This window comes from Conger conger, chromosome 4 (assembly GCF_963514075.1).
Source record: "Conger conger chromosome 4, fConCon1.1, whole genome shotgun sequence".
In the NCBI taxonomy this organism is placed as follows: domain Eukaryota; kingdom Metazoa; phylum Chordata; class Actinopteri; order Anguilliformes; family Congridae; genus Conger; species Conger conger.
Genome location: NC_083763.1, coordinates 12,225,968 through 12,244,967, shown reverse-complemented (window position 1 = coordinate 12,244,967; position 19,000 = coordinate 12,225,968). Strand labels below are relative to the sequence as shown.

Here is a 19,000-nt window from a genome sequence, read left to right as displayed (position 1 = left end):
TCGATTGTTGCGAAGGACAATGGTGTTGTGAGTTTCGGGGAACCCCAGAGTAAATTAGGAATGAGGAATAGTGTGCTTTCGCCTGGAGTCTGACCGACAGACCCCCCCTGCTCCTCGTGTAAGCATTACTTTAGCAGACGGAGCTTCTCTCTCAATAGGATTACAACATATTTTCTTAAAACATTCTTCCCCAGTGCAGTGCTGGTCAATGAGTAACCAGATATAGGACCAGGTGGGTGGATCTCCACCCTTCCTCAGTCTGAGATGTAGGGAGGTATCCAGAGTGTAACCAGCGCCCCAAATGCAAAAAATCACAGTCAGTAACAGGAGACTTCTAAATGAGTGGGAGTTAGGTGTTACCAAGGTGACAGATGCAGTTCTTTTAACTACCAGCACATCCATAAGGGGGTGCTGTACAAAAATCTTCCACTTTATGTGCACCCTGAGGCTCCAGAACAGGGGTAACTAATTTCCCAGGGGGCCGCAGTGTCTGTGGGGTTTCAATTAATCAGTCACAATGAATTACTGATGCTGAAGACACACTGAAAACCAGCAGACACTGCGGCCCTCCAGGACTGGAGTTAAACCAGCAGACACTGTGGCCCTCCAGGACTGGAGTTAAACCAGCAGACACTGCGGCCCTCCAGGACTGGAGTTAAACCAACAGACACTGCGGCCCCCCAGGACTGGAGTTAAACCAGCAGACACTGCGGCCCTCCAGGACTGGAGTTAAACCAGCAGACACTGCGGCCCTCCAGGACTGGAGTTAAACCTGCAGACACTGCGCCCTCCAGGATTTGAGTTAAACCACATCAGCAGTACAAAAAGCTCGACCAGTTTGACAGAGGCAAGTTCTGGGAAAAATAGTGTTCAGTTACTTCCTCTGACAAGTCAATCTAGTGTAGGTGGAGGAGGCGATTCAAGCCAACTGAACTATTCACCTGTAACACAATGCAGGATAAAACTTGTGAAAACCAGACTTCATGAAACCACTGCAAAAAAAATAAATAAGTCAATTTCTCAGCAAGTATTTTAGTTTCATATTTAGACTTATATATTATGTTATTGGTACTTTGCTAAACAAATGTTGGCAATAGATGGAGATGTTGACTCATTTCAAGATTTGCCAATCAAACAGCAAACAGTAACTGAATAACACGCAAATATTTTCGACTTCACTTAAGACTAAAACATGTTTTTGCAGTGAATTGCCAGTATTTTTCCTTTCTAGATGTTCTAGAGATAGTGATTGTGGTAGATAAGGACCTGCATCATACACCCACACAAATTGGCATGAAACACAAACATAGGAGAGTTGCATGCTGGTATCTTTTGTGACCTAAAAATCTGTCATGTTTGTAGTCAAAATAGCCTGTATTCACTGCATCAAAGCTACTGAACCATCAAATTAAAGTACAAAGGATGACCGTCTAATGATAATACGATCCAATCAGTGCGTGTGGGATAAATAAGATCCATTAGTGTGTTGGGTAGAAGAAATTGCCATGAAAATTAAGGTGGTCAAACTGATATTAAGCTGGTCTTGCTGGGTATAAGGTGGTCAACCAGCATGACCATGCTGGTCATGAAGCTGGTCTAGCTGGGTATGAACTGGTCAACCACCTTGTGCTGGTAGCTTGTCTGAGCTGGTAGCTGGTCCACCAGCTGGACCACCACCACCTACACTGTTTCAAAACATAGCTTGAGCTGGTCATACCATGTTAAGTTGGGAGCTGGTCAGAACTGGTCAACCAGTTTAACCATGTAGAGCTGAGAGCTGGTCTGAACTGGTCAACCAGTTACCTAGCTTGAGCTGTTTTTTTTTTTTTGCAGGGTTGGTGACTAATTGCCTTTATCACAACACTGCAATGATGTTGGGTTGAAATATGCAACTGCAAATGTATTTCTTATGCAGGTGTACCATCTGATTATCCACCTCCAAAACAGCGATGGAAGTCCCATTCTTGGTGACGCGAGCTGTGTTCTCAGGCTTTCGACTGCACACATCCACAAATGAGTTGCACAAGAAAGCAATCTTTTTTTAATCACCAAAATAACAAACCAGGATTCTTTTCCCTTTGCAGAAAGACAGACATTACATCATTTTTTAAATTTGGAAACTACCATGTTACATTAAGGATTCTTAATGCATTTTGGCCATTGCTGAAGATTTTAAAGATTTGTAAAGAAAAACCACAGGACCCTAAACCCAGAGTTGGTTAAGCAGTTTCTGTATGTGGCAGACATGCAAATTCAGGGGTTTTAAAAAACACACACAGCGTTATGAAATTACAGCTTCCCCTCCTTCCACAGTGAGTGATGTGGGTACATGCACCAGGATACCCTACGCACTTCTAGGGAATAGAGAACGTCTGAGAACTTCTTAAACTTGGGGAACCTCAAGCCTGGTATAGGCAAAACCCATTCTTGCCATTTCTGAGCTCTATTGGAATGAGCGCCATCGTGTATTGCACGAAAATATGACGTCTTCCACCAAGTTTACCAGGCTAGGAATGGAATAGTTTCAGGATTTATAATCTTATTAGAATATGGGTTGGTTTCCCAGACATTAGGATGGTTTAGACCCAGTCCTGGACTAAAAGTAAAATGCTATGAAGATCTTCAATGAGAAAATATTTTACAAGGTTTCTTTTTTTTTTTCCTTTGTGGTGAGCAAGCCCCTTTTGAAATACTTTAACTCTTTAGAAACCAAGTAATAATGTCTTCCTCAGCCTTGATATTGTTTGCCAAAGTTGGCTGTCGGTAACTGGAATGGCATTAGAAATGAAAGAAAAAAAGCACAGCAATATTCTTCAAAACTGAAATTTTTATTAAAAGTCTATAAATATTTTTCTACATTTCACAATGTACTTTTATGACATAAACCTAGGCTGTTTTCCAGACAGTGAGCCAAGAATCAAACTCATCTCTAGGGCCAAATGAAAACACATAAGCGGAAGTTAATGAGGAGCATTAAAGGGGAGGTCTGGGATGTTTTGGTCATTAAAGATCCCAGGACACTTATCTCAAAGAGTAGGGGGCATTCCCCCATGTCTTGGCAACATTCCCAAACAGGCTTTTTTAGCCTGGCCACCTAATCATCCTCTGGTTTAATTACCTCTATATGTTACTCTCAGCCTGCATTCATGTATAGTGAGCATACTGGCACAAAATGGCTGCCATAAATCACCCAGTTGGGAGCGACACATAGCAGTGGTCGATCAGGGCTTCCAGATGAAATTACATTCTTAAACAGTTATTATTTTAATTATTATGTTATTCCTGGTAATGGGACAATCATTTTTACTGCAAGTTCAAAGACTATTGGACTCCCACCCACCTCCAGAAGTACTAAGCCCTATACAAATGCAATTCGTTATTATTCATGTTAATGGAGGGATTATGCAATCCATGCTTTCATCAGTAGCTTTTGCAACTGATGGATTACATTACATATTATTCAGCTGACGCTTTTATCCAAAGCACCTTATAGTTGATTGGACTAAACAGGAGACAGTCCCCCCCCAAGAGCAACGTGGGGTCAAGGGTCTCACTCAAGGGCCCAACAGCTGTGCAGATCTTTTACATTACATTACATTATTGGCATTTGGCAGAAGCTCTTATCCAGAGCGACGTACAACAAAGTGCATACCCATAACCAGGAATAAGTTCACTGAAAGACCCTAGAGGGAAGTACAATTTCAACTGTATCGTGGCTACTACACTACAGGCTGCCCCCTATCACACACTAGTGTCTGGTACCAAGGATGCTGACCCTCATATAATAGTGTTCACAGCTGCACTCTGGTTTCCGGAAGTTTCCGAGCCCCACAATCCCCCGGGGCATTTTCCCCCCCGTCCACATCTTGTCCCTCACAACGAGGACAGCACCTGCTGGCGCTAAAGCGCTAGCATCAGCACACTCTCTTTCTGTGGTTCTGGCTCGGCGACAGAGGCCGTGCCTACATTTTATGCGGGTAAGTAGACGCAGTCGTGGGCGCAGCTGGACTTCAATAAAGCAAACAGTAATGACTAAGCCAGAATGCCATGCCTGCCAATAATATAATTCTGTGCGGGTATATTTCCTGGTAATTACACAATACTGAAAATAAACACATTTACATTTTAAAGAGTACGCATGTGGGAGACACTAAGGCACTTGTTTTTTCTTGTTTTTCTGTTGGATACAGTTCATTTATAAAGCTACTAAGCTGCACAGGTGTAGGCTACATCAACAGTGACCCTCCCCGGATGCGGACCTGTGATCTTGGATGAGAGCCCAGTCTTCTAACCATTACTGCACTGCCACCCAGTTAGCTGCAGGTCAACCTCACATCAACACGCTTCACAGTCATAAATACCAGTTACAGGTACAGTAAGTTGTTAGCTAGCATCACAGCATTGTGAAGACAAAAGCAGACCCAGCTAGGAGGTTAGCCATCCAATGACCAGCTGACCAGCACATGTGGGGCTAGTTATGCAGTTATTTAGCTGACCTTTTATCCCAATCAAATTATAATTACAATCAAATTACAATCCCCTTCTGGAGCAATGTGAGGTTAAGGGCCTTGCTCAAGGGCCCAACAGCTGCACTGATATTGTGGCTACACTGGGGCTTGAACCACTAACCTTCTGGGTCCTAGTCAAGCACGTTAGCCACTAGACTACAGGCTAACCCATAGATAGCTGATACTGTGGGCATACACACACACACACACACACACACACACACACACACACACACACACACATACACACCCACCCACACACACACTCATTTATTGGCTCACTGACTGAAGAACCTTGGAACATGAATGACAACTTAGCATTCACTAGTTTGAGGAACTTTGATAATGGGTTTCGCTACAAAGAACTGTCAATCAGTGCCTTATTTGAACCAATAAAGAGGCTTTATAGGTCAAAGCAAAGAGTGATTGGTTCCAATTACTGCTAGTAGCACTGCCCATTTTTGGTTTAATGAAGCCACATTCTCCCAATATTACTGTTCACCAACTATAAATGTCAATCATGAACGTAGTCAGTCAGAGGGGTCAAACAATCACTATATACTAAAGCATACACAAATATCTCAGCATTGGGATGAATGGAAGAAAAACATCAAATGTGGGACACAAAAATACAAAAATAAAGCAGCTTCTGTGAAATGGTGAAACATACATGCATGTAAATAAATACCATGAAATTAAAGCTTATTCGTATTTGTGTGTCATTCATCTTTTCAACTGTGGGCAGAAATACACAACCTTATCCAAGCTGGTAGGTTCTGGAAACCACAACAGACATAAACACACACAACACACAACAGGTTACAGCGAAACATTCCACCTATGATCTCTACCCTGCCTAGTATAGTATCTATCAATATGGATATTTTAACTATAATATCACACACTGTATATGTATACATATACACACATTCATACATATAATATGCTTGCATGTGTTGTTTGTGTGCATGTATGCATGCGTGAGGTGAGTTCATGTGTTACACAAGCTAAACCCTGTGACACATTTGAGGCGCTACAAACCCCAGAGCAAACCATTTGCATGCACATGCAAGTAGGCAAAGATAGGAAGCCACAGGCAGGTTACCTGCACAGGCAAACAGGACGTGACCGAAGAGGAAGGCCAGTGTAATTGATGGTTGAGCACTCAGACATGCACTCATTCTGGTCTGTGCTCACATAAAGGAATATCGCCATTTCAAATTCAGTACCAATCTCTGTGTGAACGCAAGCAGAGAGGTTCCAGTCTACAACCCGCTGAAGAATTCACACACACTTGCAAACCGACTGTTGTGTTGGCATTTATGAATAGGGGGTTTGAAAGCAGTATGATGAGCATGTAACCCCCCTCCCTTCCCTTTACATACCATCCTGTTAGGTAAGCACATTAAACTACACAAACCTCCCAACATCCTGTTGCATTCAGACACACAGCAGGCGTCAGTCTTTTTTACGGCACTTTGAGTGCCCGACATCCTGCCTCCTGCTGGGCTGGACTAACCGTCGCATCCGAACGGCCGTCTCACTTTCCTGCTCGAGACGCATCGCCGGAACGGAGAAAGTAGAGCGAACTGAGGATGAGGGGGAAAAAATATGCGAGCGGCAAACTTCCTTTTCCACTACTGCGACAACCACAATAGACCGAGACGCTTCCTCGCATAACTACCCCGCTTCCTCTGACAGTGCTAATGTCAATAAACCAGCACATTAATTTCAGGAAAGATTTACGATAATGTTGCACTCGATGCACTCGAACAATTTCATTTTTATGCTGCGCACTTATAGCACACTACGGTTTCCCAGGGCGCTGAAGGCGCAATCAAACCGTGATGTGAGAAATTCAATTGAATGTGATCGCATAAAAAGCAATAAAAAAAACGCAGTTTTCCTTCACTCTGGCATTTGCACATGCTATACAAAATCCTTATGCTAATCAAAGCGGATCAAATTATCGCAATCTTTACGTGAATCGCATACCCCCAGCGTATACGGCACAACTGTAAACTGTATGGCATTTTATTAATGCAACATTACACGACTGCAATAAAATCAGCAGCCAGATTAATGGGTAGTCCTGAAATGACTATATTGTGTGGGAGAGAGAGGGTGCCGGATCTGCGCATATCTACAGTAAAATAAATCGTCTTCAGGAAACGTGCGACCCATGTGCGGCAGAAGGCAGTATGTTTTTAACGGTCTCCTTTTACAATAAACCGCATTTCTCAGTCTAGAAATTATGCTAATGGTAGTGTTAAAGAGCGCCCGTTTGAACAGCAGAATGCAAGCAACATTCAAAATGAACCTTCTGAGTATAATTAACTCTTTTGCACGAGCAGCAAAGTTGCATTTGGGATTTTGCCAAACATATAAACCCTTCGCCTTGGTCTATGTATGCTGCCCTCCAGCTAAAACGAAAAGGCCAAAACATATACAGTGAAATAATATCTGTAGACTACATCAGAGCAGCCTGTAGCCTAGTGCCTAAGCTAAATGACTGGGACCTGGAAGGTTGGTGGTTCAAGCCCCGGTAAAATCTCAATAAGATCCACACAGCTGTTGGGCCCTTGAGCAAGGCCCGTACCCCTGCATTGCTCCAGGGGGGATCGGCCCCTTCTTATTCTAATCAACTGTGAGTCGCTTTGGATACAAGTGTCAGCTTGAGAGAGTAGAAGGATCTGCTGTTTGTGGTTTTCATCCTAAAATCAGCAACTTATTGAGATCCAAGAAACCAGATGAGGTTTGTTACCCATGTTATCAACTAGCAGGACAGCAGGACTCTCCAGGACCAAGACTGCAGAACCCCAGGGCTACACGATTCAGTCAATATAAATGCATTTTTGCAACAAATACACAAAACCATACTGCTGGCCTCAACACACACACACACAAACAGACACAAACTCAAAACATGCAACATAAAATCACACCAATACAAATACTTAAAGCAGTAAAGCAGTTCCCTGCTGAAAAGAAACAGCTCAAGCTAGGTTTGAAACAGCTGGTAGCTGATTGACCAGTTCAACCAGCCCTGTACTCAACATGGTTTGACCAGCTCAAGCTATGCTTTGAAACTGATAGTAGCTGGTAATTGCAAGCTGGTTAAGCTGGATTTTACACCAGGGTTAAGAACACACATTACCACAGGAACAGTTCTGAAGCACTGCCTCAGCTCAGTGTCCACTGTACTTTGCCTGTGGAAACCACAGCACCCTGAGGAATAGCACTGCACTGCTGGATACCAGGCATAGCCCACACGAAACCATTACCAACTGTGCAGGGGGTCGCAGCAATGCACAATACCACAACCCCCGTAAAACCATCAAAGGAGACCCACATGAAGCCATTAAACGGTGATCTCAGCGTGAGTGATGTGCTCCACGGGGATCTGTGAATCACACCCAGAACTCTCAGCCTGCTTCCTGTCGACAACAGCGACCCGTCTGCACATACTACTGAAGGCTGCCAATCACTTTTTAGCTCGGTACAATTCGATTTTTTTACATTTTACAAAATTACGAAGAAATGCGGCTTCAACTCTTTGGTTCACAACCACAATGCGGCACAAAGTTTTGTTTCTGCTAAACCACACTTCACCATCTTTATTTTACACATCTGATTTCTGAATGAGAATGAGTAATGAGTGTGGATCTGAAATACATTCTTTTTTGGGTCTTAAGGAACCTCAGTATCTCTGTATCAATGCACAGTGTCAAGTGTTTTTTCTGTTCTGTTCATAATTACATTTAATTACACCTTACACAGGAAGTGACATAGGATAGGAAATCAGTGATAAACGCCACCTGACTCGCTCAGCATTGCTTCATAAAGCTGTGTGATTCATCCCCAGATCTCTGGGCTGAAGCCATAATCAGGCCATAAGCCATCTCTCTTCTGCTCCTACGCTCTCAATCTTCCCCTCCTCCCTCTCACTCGTTCCTGTTCCCACTCATCCGTCAGCCTCTTATCCCTCTGTCCACCGCCCCGCCCCGCCCGCCCGCTCCCCCCCCAGCTCATGGTAAACAGACATTTAGTATATAGCGCTTTATGATTAATGCCTCTCATTTGCCAATTCACACACACTCACATGCCAACGGTGAAAGACTGCCACTAATCACTAATCAGCACCGATCAGCTCGTTGGGAGACACTGTGAGTTGTGTCTCGCTCAGGGGCACTTCGACACACCCAGGTCGGGGGGAACAATCCGGCAACCTTCCGACAACCGAACGACCGATATTACCTACCGCTCCAACCGTACCTCCTGAGCTAGTGTCGCTTCTGAGCTAACGCTACCTCACGCTCCACAAACAGGGCCGAGAGCAGTCCTGCCGTTTTAAACCGGAGGGAGCAGGATGTTTTCCGTACCCCGAGTCTGGGGTGTGACCAGCCCCCCGAGAGAGAGCGCCTTCCCTGGGGGAGAGCGGTAGATCAGCCCCGGGGAGCTGGAGCATTTCCCTCCCTCTCCGTTCGCTCATTTCATTATCTGCTTCATTTGCATTAGGGGCCTCTGAAACAGTGAGCTCCTTCATCTCGTCCTCATGCACAATTCAAAATGTGAGCAACACTCTCTCATGTGACCACCCCCCCCCCCCCCCCCAACCCCACCTTCAAGCACATCCTGAATGTCTCCCCGATAACATGATGTATGTCTGTGCCCAAAGCTATTTTCCTGCATGGAAGTCTATTACAGTACATGCGAGAGGTAAAAGCTACAGCCGATAGTTTTTGCTTGCCTGGGACACCAAGGGCCAGAACGTGTTCCTCACGCTCAGAGAGACTGTTCGTTTTCAAGATATTATTTTAGTGTTATTGAATGTTTTGATCCCAGGTACTTTGGAGTTACTAAAAGCATATTTTGAAGCGCTTATGCTTAAAAAATTTTTTTTTTTTTTGCTTTCGACTACTCTCCCCCCTGCCTCCTACAACTGTAAAGCCAGCTGGTCATGAGAAACTTCTGGAAACAATATCCTTCATCACACACACCACTGTCCAGGCCTAAAACTTAAAATAAAAACTCCAGAATCCCTTTAAAAGCTCTGCTCTGAACACCGCCTTTGCCAGCTATGGAGGGAAATCATGTGACCTGTCGGCACCGTTCGATTAATTCCCGAAAAGACGCACAAACAGAACCTCCAACACGGAGAATGAAATGAATATTGGCTGCAGTTTTTAAAATGACGGAAGGAGCAAACACAAAAGAAAACCACAAAGTTCTGGGCTGAAGGACTATGGTGTGAGGAAACAGAAGTGGGAGAGGAGTTGAGTTGCCAGTTCAGCACCAGTTCCAAATTTTAAAAGCACAGTCAGTTCAAGCAGTTAAACCCCCCCCCCCCCCCCCCGGCCTTTTTCATTCTTACCCTAACTGGGTAATGCACTCAATCAGGCAACGAGAGATCACAAGGTTTGAGCTTTGGGCATGGTTCAATGACTTAACGAACTTCAATTGCAGGCTAATTTGTTGCTCCCAAGTCATGAGTTGAGCCAAGTTCTATTTTTTTTTTTTTGAGGAGGGAGGGTGGGGGGGATGACGGGGTTACGACCGGAAAAATGTGAAAAACAAAATAAACGGTCATCTGGAATGGGGAGTTCTTGGACCGGCGTGCTTCGACCCACTAGGTCACACGCGTCTCTTGAACCCTCGCGCTGCTCCACGTAAACCACAGCTGTGAGCTGAACCCTGGGTTCGAACGAACTCCAGTTCAACACACTGGGCTGCGTGATGCGTAAGGTATTTGCTGAGTTTACGGACCGCTGGACCTGGAATCCCAATTCACACAGGAACTCCTCTCCTCCATTTCTGTCTTCCCTGTTTCTGCCTCCCTCGCTCTTTCTTTCTCGTCATCCCCCTCTTTATCCCGCCATTTACCCCCTTATTTATGCATTCCAAGCGCCAAGTGATGCACATTGACTCCTGCTGGATCCAAGGTCCGGGTAGTTTTTTTTCCTCCAGGGGTCTTACGTTTTTGAACTACTCAATAACGGCGGTTACCTTTACAACATGACTGGTGATGAAGCCAGATGAATTGAACAAAGTAGATATTTTATCTGTCAACACTTAATGAGAATGTAAAATGAAAAATATAAATGAAGATAATGAACTTCCTCCCTTTACAGTCGTTTCTACACACAGCCTAGTGTTTAAGCCATTTCAAAGACTCCACAACTCTTATTCGGTAAGCTGTTAACTTGTTAATGATTATTCTTGGCCTCATAGGTAAAGACTTCCAATGAACCAACTGTGAAATTTGTGCTTCCTGTCTGCAACTGTGTGCTTTGTAAGGCCCCACTGCCCCTTCATTTGATAGAGCACTTTCAACAGCGGTCATTAGAAGGTCGATATTACCAGCCATATTGGTGAGGGCTTCACTTAAGAGACGAGAGGGTTAAACCAACACTGGGGATCCTTTGAGAGGGAAAAACCTGGAACAACCTGGAACATTGCTTTCATGATAAAACAGGACATTAGTGGTTCTGCTGAAGAGCAAATGTTAAGTGCGGCTTTAAGTGAGCACTCCTGAATTATGTGTAGGTGGGGGCGAAAGGCTGAATTCTTCCGAGAGTGCACTGCCTAGCACAGACGCAGACATACACACAGTCTGGTTTCCTAGAGACACGTCAACTCATTCATAATTGTTTTTTTTGTTTTTTTTACTACGAGTGAAGGAAAATACACATTTAATTGTGCTACTTATACTGAGAAAGAGGAAACGTTGTCGCAGGGTGAAGGGGATTATGAAAAACAGACAGCAAAATGAGTCTTAAAGCACCATGGCAACAATCCTAGCTAGACATTTCCTGGGAACCTAGGATCACCCTGGCAGCCCTTTTCAGCAGAACTGTTATCCAATCTCACAACAGCTCAATAAAGGTCTTGATTATGACACACTTCAACCAGTCAATGGCAAGTGTACATTCATCTGCGGGGGCAAATTAGATTTTGCTCCAAAGTTGAACAAAAGTGTCTGGAAGTTGGGCTGCAGGATTAACGACGTCCGTTACGATTACGTATGTATCGGGTTACGCTGTGATGTGAAAAGAGGGGGCAGAAGAGAAACTTGCCCGCATCACCATCATCATCACATTCTAGAGAGAGGAACCGTTTGGGAAACCATTCCAGAGACAATTCCCAAACAAAATGGAGTGGGAATTTGTCTCCCACGAGATACAAACTATGTTTATGAGGGAAATGACAAAAACGGCAACCTTATTAGAGAGGGCCAAAATGTAAAAAACGAACTCTCCCACAGAGTAACCCAAGAGCGGGCCAGCTCGCTCCGGCTACAAAAACACCAGCGCCGAGACGCTTAGAGGGAAGAGAGAGGGCAGTGAAATCAACATTCCTGTCTATCACTTGTTATTCCATACAGTACATCAATGAGTAACTGACTTCCTGCTCAGATAAACCAGTGCTTCCTGTTCACATGCTTCTTGCGAGCGCTTCGCTTGGAAAACAAAGGGATGTTTATAGAGGAAAAAGATTTATTCATCGAGACATAAAAACAGACCCCCAACAACTGTCGACCGGGTCCCCATATCCTGTGTGAGGACACTGAGTGTACTGGGGACCGTATTCGGAGTTGTGTGTGTGTGCCTGTGTGCATGTCTGCATGGTGTGTGTGTGTGTGTGTGTGCTGGGTGTGTTTGTGTGTGCATGGTATGTGTGTACACATGTGTTCATGGTGTGTGAGTGTGCATGTGTTCATGGAGTGTGTGTGTGTGTGTGTGTGTGCTGGGTGTGTTTGTGTGTGCATGGTATGTGTGTACACATGTGTTCATGGTGTGTGAGTGTGCATGTCTGCATGGAGTGTGTGTGTGTGCGTGCGTGTGATCTGATGTGAGTAGGATGACATCTGGTAAAAGCCCTCATCTTCTTAGAATTTTCTGCTGGCTACAATATCTTGAAGAAAGGAAATTTAGTAAAAAGATTTTCAACATATTCCCAAGCGAGCATGCGCTAATCCATTACCCACCCGGCCAGTTGGCAGCATAATTCATACAGTGCGTGGCTCGGCACACAGAACACGAACACAACAACAGCACAAACTACAGTCCAGCCTTTATACGTTACATTACAGGCATGTAGAAAACGCTGAATGTTATTCAGAGTAACCTACACAACTCATTTTTAAATTGTATACAATTTCTAGATCTGGGTATTTTACTCAGGTTATTCAGGTGAAGCAGAAGGGTACAATGGCATTTTTATCCAAATCCAAAGCGATTTATAGTTGATTAGACTAAGCAGAGGACAATCCCCCCTGGAGCAATGTGGGGTTAAGGGCCTTGGCTCAAGGGCCCAACAGCTGAGACAAAGTATCAGCAGGTTTAGCTCCCAATGGCAGACACTGCAGCAAAAGAGCTAGAAAAGAGAAACGCCCTGGAGTCATTTACCACACGGTTAGCAAGGACGAGAAGTTCAAAGTGAAGATTAGGGCCTGAGTAGGTGCTCCAGGTACTCATCGATGTTATTGCAGCGCGGTCCTGGCCGCAGGAGAAGAGGCCCTGCTAATGAAGATGATCCAGGTCAGCAGGGAGCGGCTCAGGCTTCAGGGTTTATGGCCCAGGGGGACACAGATAGGAGAGCGTTACTGTTGCCTAGCAGCAAGCGCTTCTGAGCAACAACCGAAAGGGCAATTTATTCCAAGGTCTAATACTGCCCTCTTTTAAAGAGGGGGGAGGGGGGGGGGGGGCAAGCAGCGAATACAATCATTTCTGTACGTACAGTGTGCCATTTTAGGATATCCTCAATGAGTCGGAAAGGCTTTCCCACAATGCACTGCAGGCCCTCCATTGAGTGTTTTAACAGTGTTTGTCCATTTGGTTGGTGCTCTGCATGGCAGCCATTTGCCGTTGGTGTGAGTGTGTGTGTCAATGGGTGAATGAGAAGCATCAATTGTACAGCGCTTTGGATAAAGGCGCTATATACATGCCAACCATTTACCATTTTACCATTTGTGACATGCTGTAAGTGTCTGTTGCTATTCAATGAGTATGCAATGTACACTTCTACACCGTTTCCCAAAAACACATTTCCCAGGATAAGAGACCAGGCCTGAGATCGCAGGGCTGAATTTAACAAGGCGTTCCTTGGTGCGCAACATTATTATGGGCTGTACAGCATCCATCCATAGTCACCAATCTTAGGGAAGCGAGCGTCTGTAATTGTGTCGATGTGCAGTTCAAAAGCAACAAGTGCCATTCAGTCTTTCTCTAGTCTACATGGTGTCGAATTCAGCAAACCACACCCAAAGAACAACACTACACTACCTTAACCAAACACTTTGAGCTCCACAGTTTCCCGATGGAAAGCCTGCAGTTATGTGTATAGAGGTATTAGACCATGTAAACACCTAATACCCTGGTAATCGGATACTCACATTCTCTACTTGAATTGTGTTTGTCAACTTGCCTTTTTTTTGGGAGGGGGAAGGGGCTGGAAAGAGTTCCATGTGAAGAAGCCTTCTTTGTAAAGGAATGAAATACTCCTTATCTAAGCTAGCTTTACAAGTGAAAGGGGAATCCAAATACTCAGATATCCAATTACATCCCCAGTCATTTGTATGCACCCAGGGAACCAGGGACTGACATTCCTTCTCCCAGAGGCTTGCAAACCCCAGTGGTTACCGGAGGTATTGCAGCTTATTAAGCCTCTGGCACCAAGAAGCTGATTTCCCCATTGAAGTTTTATCCTGGCAAACTTATACTATTTTGGACAGTACTTTTACCTTTTAAAATTCCTTCACACTGAACTAATTACTCTTTGCTTCTAATTCTGAAAAAAAAAAAAAAAGTATATAAGATTTTTTTTTTCATTCCTATCCACTATCCTATCCCATCCCATTTAGGTACACAGCCGCTCCCATAGGAATCCATGGAAACGATAAGCATAAGCAGTCTCCAGTTCTTATACATCTCGATGCTATACACATACCAAGACAACATGGGCCAAAGAAAGTCCAGCAAAGACAAAGAGAAACAGTATTCTGGTGTGCATATGCTAATTTACACACTATTGTATCCCAGGACTACATCAAAACAGATTGACCACCAACAGAGATGGTCTTTATTGTCTGACCATCAATAATTCCACTGGCATAATCATTTATTACAATTAGGCCAATATTATTGCACTGAAAATATATTCCTTGGCTTTCCTGAGTGAAAGTGTTTTTTATTTTGTTTACCAAAATAAAATGACCATGTACAAGACTTTATTTTTAATGCGTCAAGATGGCAAGGAACTGACCTACAGTGTGTTCAATAGAGCACCAGCCAAGCTTTTCTGTTTTAATGTGTTACATGAGTAGTCACTGTGGGACAGTCACACTTACGGTCCAAGAAAAGTTTGCCAAATAAAGTATATTGAATTGCTACAAGGCCCAAGTCCGTGTCTCTGTGGTCATTCCTAGCACTTGAGACTGTACTTTCCTCTCGGGTCTTTCAGCGCACTAGTCCCTGGTTACGGCAATGCACTTTGCACTCTGTTGAGTGTCGCTCTGGATAAGAGCATCAGCCAAATGCCTATAATGTAATGCTACCTGGTTTTTCTTTCTCCCGGGTAATTAGCGCTACCGGTCGGCCAGACTATTTCCGCACCTGACTCCCAGGTAAAGGGAGGGTGGAAAGGCCGTGAGTTGCTGATCCCCGCTGTATCGTATCATAAGTCGGGGGAGGGTGGGTTGTTGGTTATTGGGTTTGAAAGCCTCTGTAAAACGTGCGGTGGTGGTATTCAGAGCACAGATACGGCCTGTTAGGACCTGCCCCGGGCCGTGTGTACTCTCCTGCCGCCTCGCTGTGTGGCAACAACGCAAGAATGCACAGCCGCGGGCGAGAGAGAGAGAGCGCACAACAGCGTTACGACGGGTGTGTGTTAGCATTAGCATTAGCGCCCTGCCTGGCCAAGGTGGAAGGAGGCCAGCCAGTAAACCCATTCTGAACTGGATCTAGTCTGAAATTTCATTCGTTGCCATGGCATTTTTCACATATGAGATTTCTGCGAGATTTCATGACAATGGCAGAGCCTACATTGAAACAATTTCATTTGAAGCTTGCCTGAAAATCTAGCCTTACCATCCACATTACATTACGGAAATTTACCAGATGCTCTTATATATATTGCACTGCTGCCACACAATTGGCCGATTAGATAATCGCATGAATAAGTACGTGTAATGAAGTAAAAATGTTCCTAATAAAGTGTGCATATATAGTGAGCTCTGTGTCATGTTTAATGTTGTACCATTTAGAGGTCAGGTTCACGTCTGATCACTTAGATATTAATCGTAAAAAGGTTTTTTCACCAGGGGTGCCCACATTTTCGCACACCACTACATAATGTGTGCAATATAAACATACAATACAACTGCAAAGAAATAGCGAAATAAATGATGATACATCACAGAGTTAATGACAAATGACAGTTTTAGGCACAGGAACCTAATATAATACAGTATATAAAACCCAAAACAATGACAGCGAGCGCATATAAGAAATTCGGAGTTTCCAAAAGCACAGCCAAACAAAGCAGACCAGGGGCAGTAGGCAGGACGTTCTGTACGACGACAGAGTGGAAACAGGCCTACGGGTCACATTATTACTCCAAATTATTATTCCCCAAAATACTTCATACGCTTCAAAATAAAGCTTTTCCACTAGGATTAGCAGGGAATGTTTCAGGCCGTGCACAGAGAGACCCGTTTTTTTGTTCAGCACTTTGAGGTTCTGCGCGGAAAGCACTCTAGAAATCAAACGTGTATGATTATTCTTCCCGTTATTATTTTACAATATTCGTATTCGCATTCTGTTTGGTATCATTTAAGACACAGGTGCATTTAATGCCTTTATATATGCAACCGAGATGCTCCAGAGATTCGACGCATTAGCAGTACTTAGACAATGCCCAATGTTTGCACATCACACTTTTCCTATAGAGTTTTGCAGCACAGTGTCTTTGGTAGAGTACAAATGACAAACTCATGGAAATAGTTTGTTATGTTTATCATAAATCAACAATAAAATCATATCGGGCAGCCAAACACACGTGGGAACAGGACAGATGAGTCTAAATGGTCTGCCTGCCTCTCACCCAAAAAGGCACACATCTACATATGGCAGATGATGTACAAATAACTACTTTTTTTGGCAAGAATTAAAACTTTGTAAAACGTTTTGCATTCAATGAGTTTCTTTCCATAAATACTGATCTGGAAAAAGAAAAGGTCATCGAAGGCATGTTTTTGTCCTTGCAGATGCATTTATCTGAATTCTTGATGAAAAAAAAGTACTCTAATAGTAAAACAGTACAAGTAAAAGATTCAAAGAGTAATGGACCAATTATCAGATTTGCAAGTGTATACAGATCAGTTATTGCCCCCGAGGGAACTTCCTGTTCCCAGGTGTACTTTGCACGTGTTTACAGGTCCAAATGTCACAAAGGATCTTGAATATCGGTTACACAGGCCACGTTCTGAAGCTCAACGGGTTCTTATTCACTTAGTTTCACGCACATACTAACTGAATTCAACTTTATTGGAATCGGTTGAGCTGAACTGTATGCGTACCTTTTGACAGGTATGCTTCTTCAACTGTAAGAAAAAAAGAAGAAAAAAAAGGAGAAGAAAAAAACCCAACAAAAGACTGTGCAGATCTGTTGCACTTTTGGAGTGATAACGCTCATTGTCTCGACTTTGTGATGAGCGTCATACTACATTATGTGCGCAGACTGCGCACCCTTGATGATTTATTTATTTATTTATTTAGGAGGGGGCTTAAGATTATACTTTTACATATAGTACTTACCGCAAGCGTGCACTGTTAGCCTATAAAAGCGAATATTAAAGGAACGAATATTAAGTAGCTTAGACTCCTCATATGCTATCGTGGATTCTGAACGCATTGCCAATAAATCAACCGAGAATTTACAGTATTTGCGTTTATTGTACTCACCTACCACGACGCACAGCACGTCCACTATGACGAATATCTTCTTTTTCCCCAGTTCCGTCATGGTTTCTTCTTTTCGATAGTTGAGGGAGTTTGAAACTTCTTTCCCTGTGCACTTGTAGAAGTGTGTACACTTGGTTAACGCACACTTAAGGGGGGGGGGGGGACTGTAAACAGTTGTGATCTTAATAAATCATTATGCAAATTCGTCTCCTCGAATTGCACGTTCTTCCGGCTTTACTTCACTTCAGGTGTGCTCGTACTTCCAAAAACTCCCCCGGAAAATACAAAAAAGTCCCGTTTGTTTACTGGCTGACAATGTTGCCGTATCCAGTTGCGTGCATATCTTGTCCGCGCTACGTGGAGAAAATTGTTTTATAGCAAACGAGCTGTGTAAGCGAGAAAGAGAGAAAAAACACTTCTTTCCGTACACCACGCCAGCTAGCGATTCATTCCCGTCTTCGCAATCCCCACTCCCAAAGGTGACGTCAAAGTGGTTTCATGTGCCAAGTTAAGAAAGTGAAGAGAGCTACACACCACAATAATAACTAGTATGTGCAGTATCTCACTGTAAAACGCATCGTAACTAATTAACGGGTTCAATTATAGTTCTTATATTTCGATAGTAGGCTATGCCAGAGTGTCTGACAGTTTGGTTATACGAGGAAAGTTGGGAGCATTTTTTTATTTGGACAACAGATTGATAAACGCTTTTGATGTTTCAGAGTTGATGTTTCAGAATGGATATTGAATTAGCTACTACAAACGAGAACTTGTGTGAGTTATAAATAGATATAATGGTTTACGTTATTGGTAGATTATTTAAAATGTAAAAGTAGCCTATTAGAGCAGGCGCTTGACTTTTCCCTGACCCGTTTTTGCGGCGCCTACTCAGAGGTCCCTGTAAAACAAAAGTTCAAACTCTCCGATTCTTCTGCACACATCAGGGAGAGCATCAAAAAGGCATAACCCCGAAATAGCAACAATTTCGCACATATCTTTAAAAATCCTGGTCCGTAGCTACAGAGTTGTGCCTTTCCCTGAGCCGTTTGACTTGTGAAATCACATCCAAATACTGTGCTTTTTGTTGAAGTAAAACAGCGATGTGTAAAGTTACTACAACTCTCCTGGGCGCCTGCCGTTAGTCACGAGCCCTTGGGATGCTGAGTCACTCATAACGGCGGTCGGCTGGTTGATATTACACTACACAGTATTATGGCTCTTAACGTGACATTAATTGGCGACATTAATCAGAGAAACTCTACGGAGAGATCTCACAGAGGAGGTAGACCAATGCTGAGTGGTGCAAGTTTTAAACTAAAACATACCAAGTGAAAAGTACTCCCAACTGTTTCAAAACCTGAAAGAGTTTTCAAAAAGGCTGCAGGGAGTATCGAATTAGTATGGCCACAAGCCAGTGTGATGCCTGGAAGCCGAATGTTTTTTTATTTATTCATTGTTAGTAAGTTACATTGTACGTCTTGCTGTAGGCTAAACCTGTTAGTAGTAAACTCTAAATGTTTATTGTAGTAG

At 43.6% G+C, this 19,000-nt stretch overlaps 1 protein-coding gene across 3 annotated transcripts in view; it reads right to left on the bottom strand.

Moving 5' to 3' along the window:
* Positions 1 to 17,935, bottom strand: part of LOC133127563 (phospholipid phosphatase 2-like) — a 31,784-nt gene extending 13,849 nt beyond the window's left edge. For 2 of the 3 annotated variants that reach the window (XR_009708636.1, XM_061240538.1), the window contains exon 1: positions 17,471 to 17,935. Coding sequence is in view for 1 of the 3 variants with exons in the window: in XM_061240538.1 (XP_061096522.1) it covers positions 17,471 to 17,531 (61 nt within the window). In the remaining 2 variants the exon portion in view is untranslated. The remainder of the gene's footprint in view (positions 1 to 17,470) is intronic. The other variant, XM_061240539.1, reaches the window with a different exon arrangement.
* Positions 17,936 to 19,000: the final 1,065 nt, after the last annotated feature.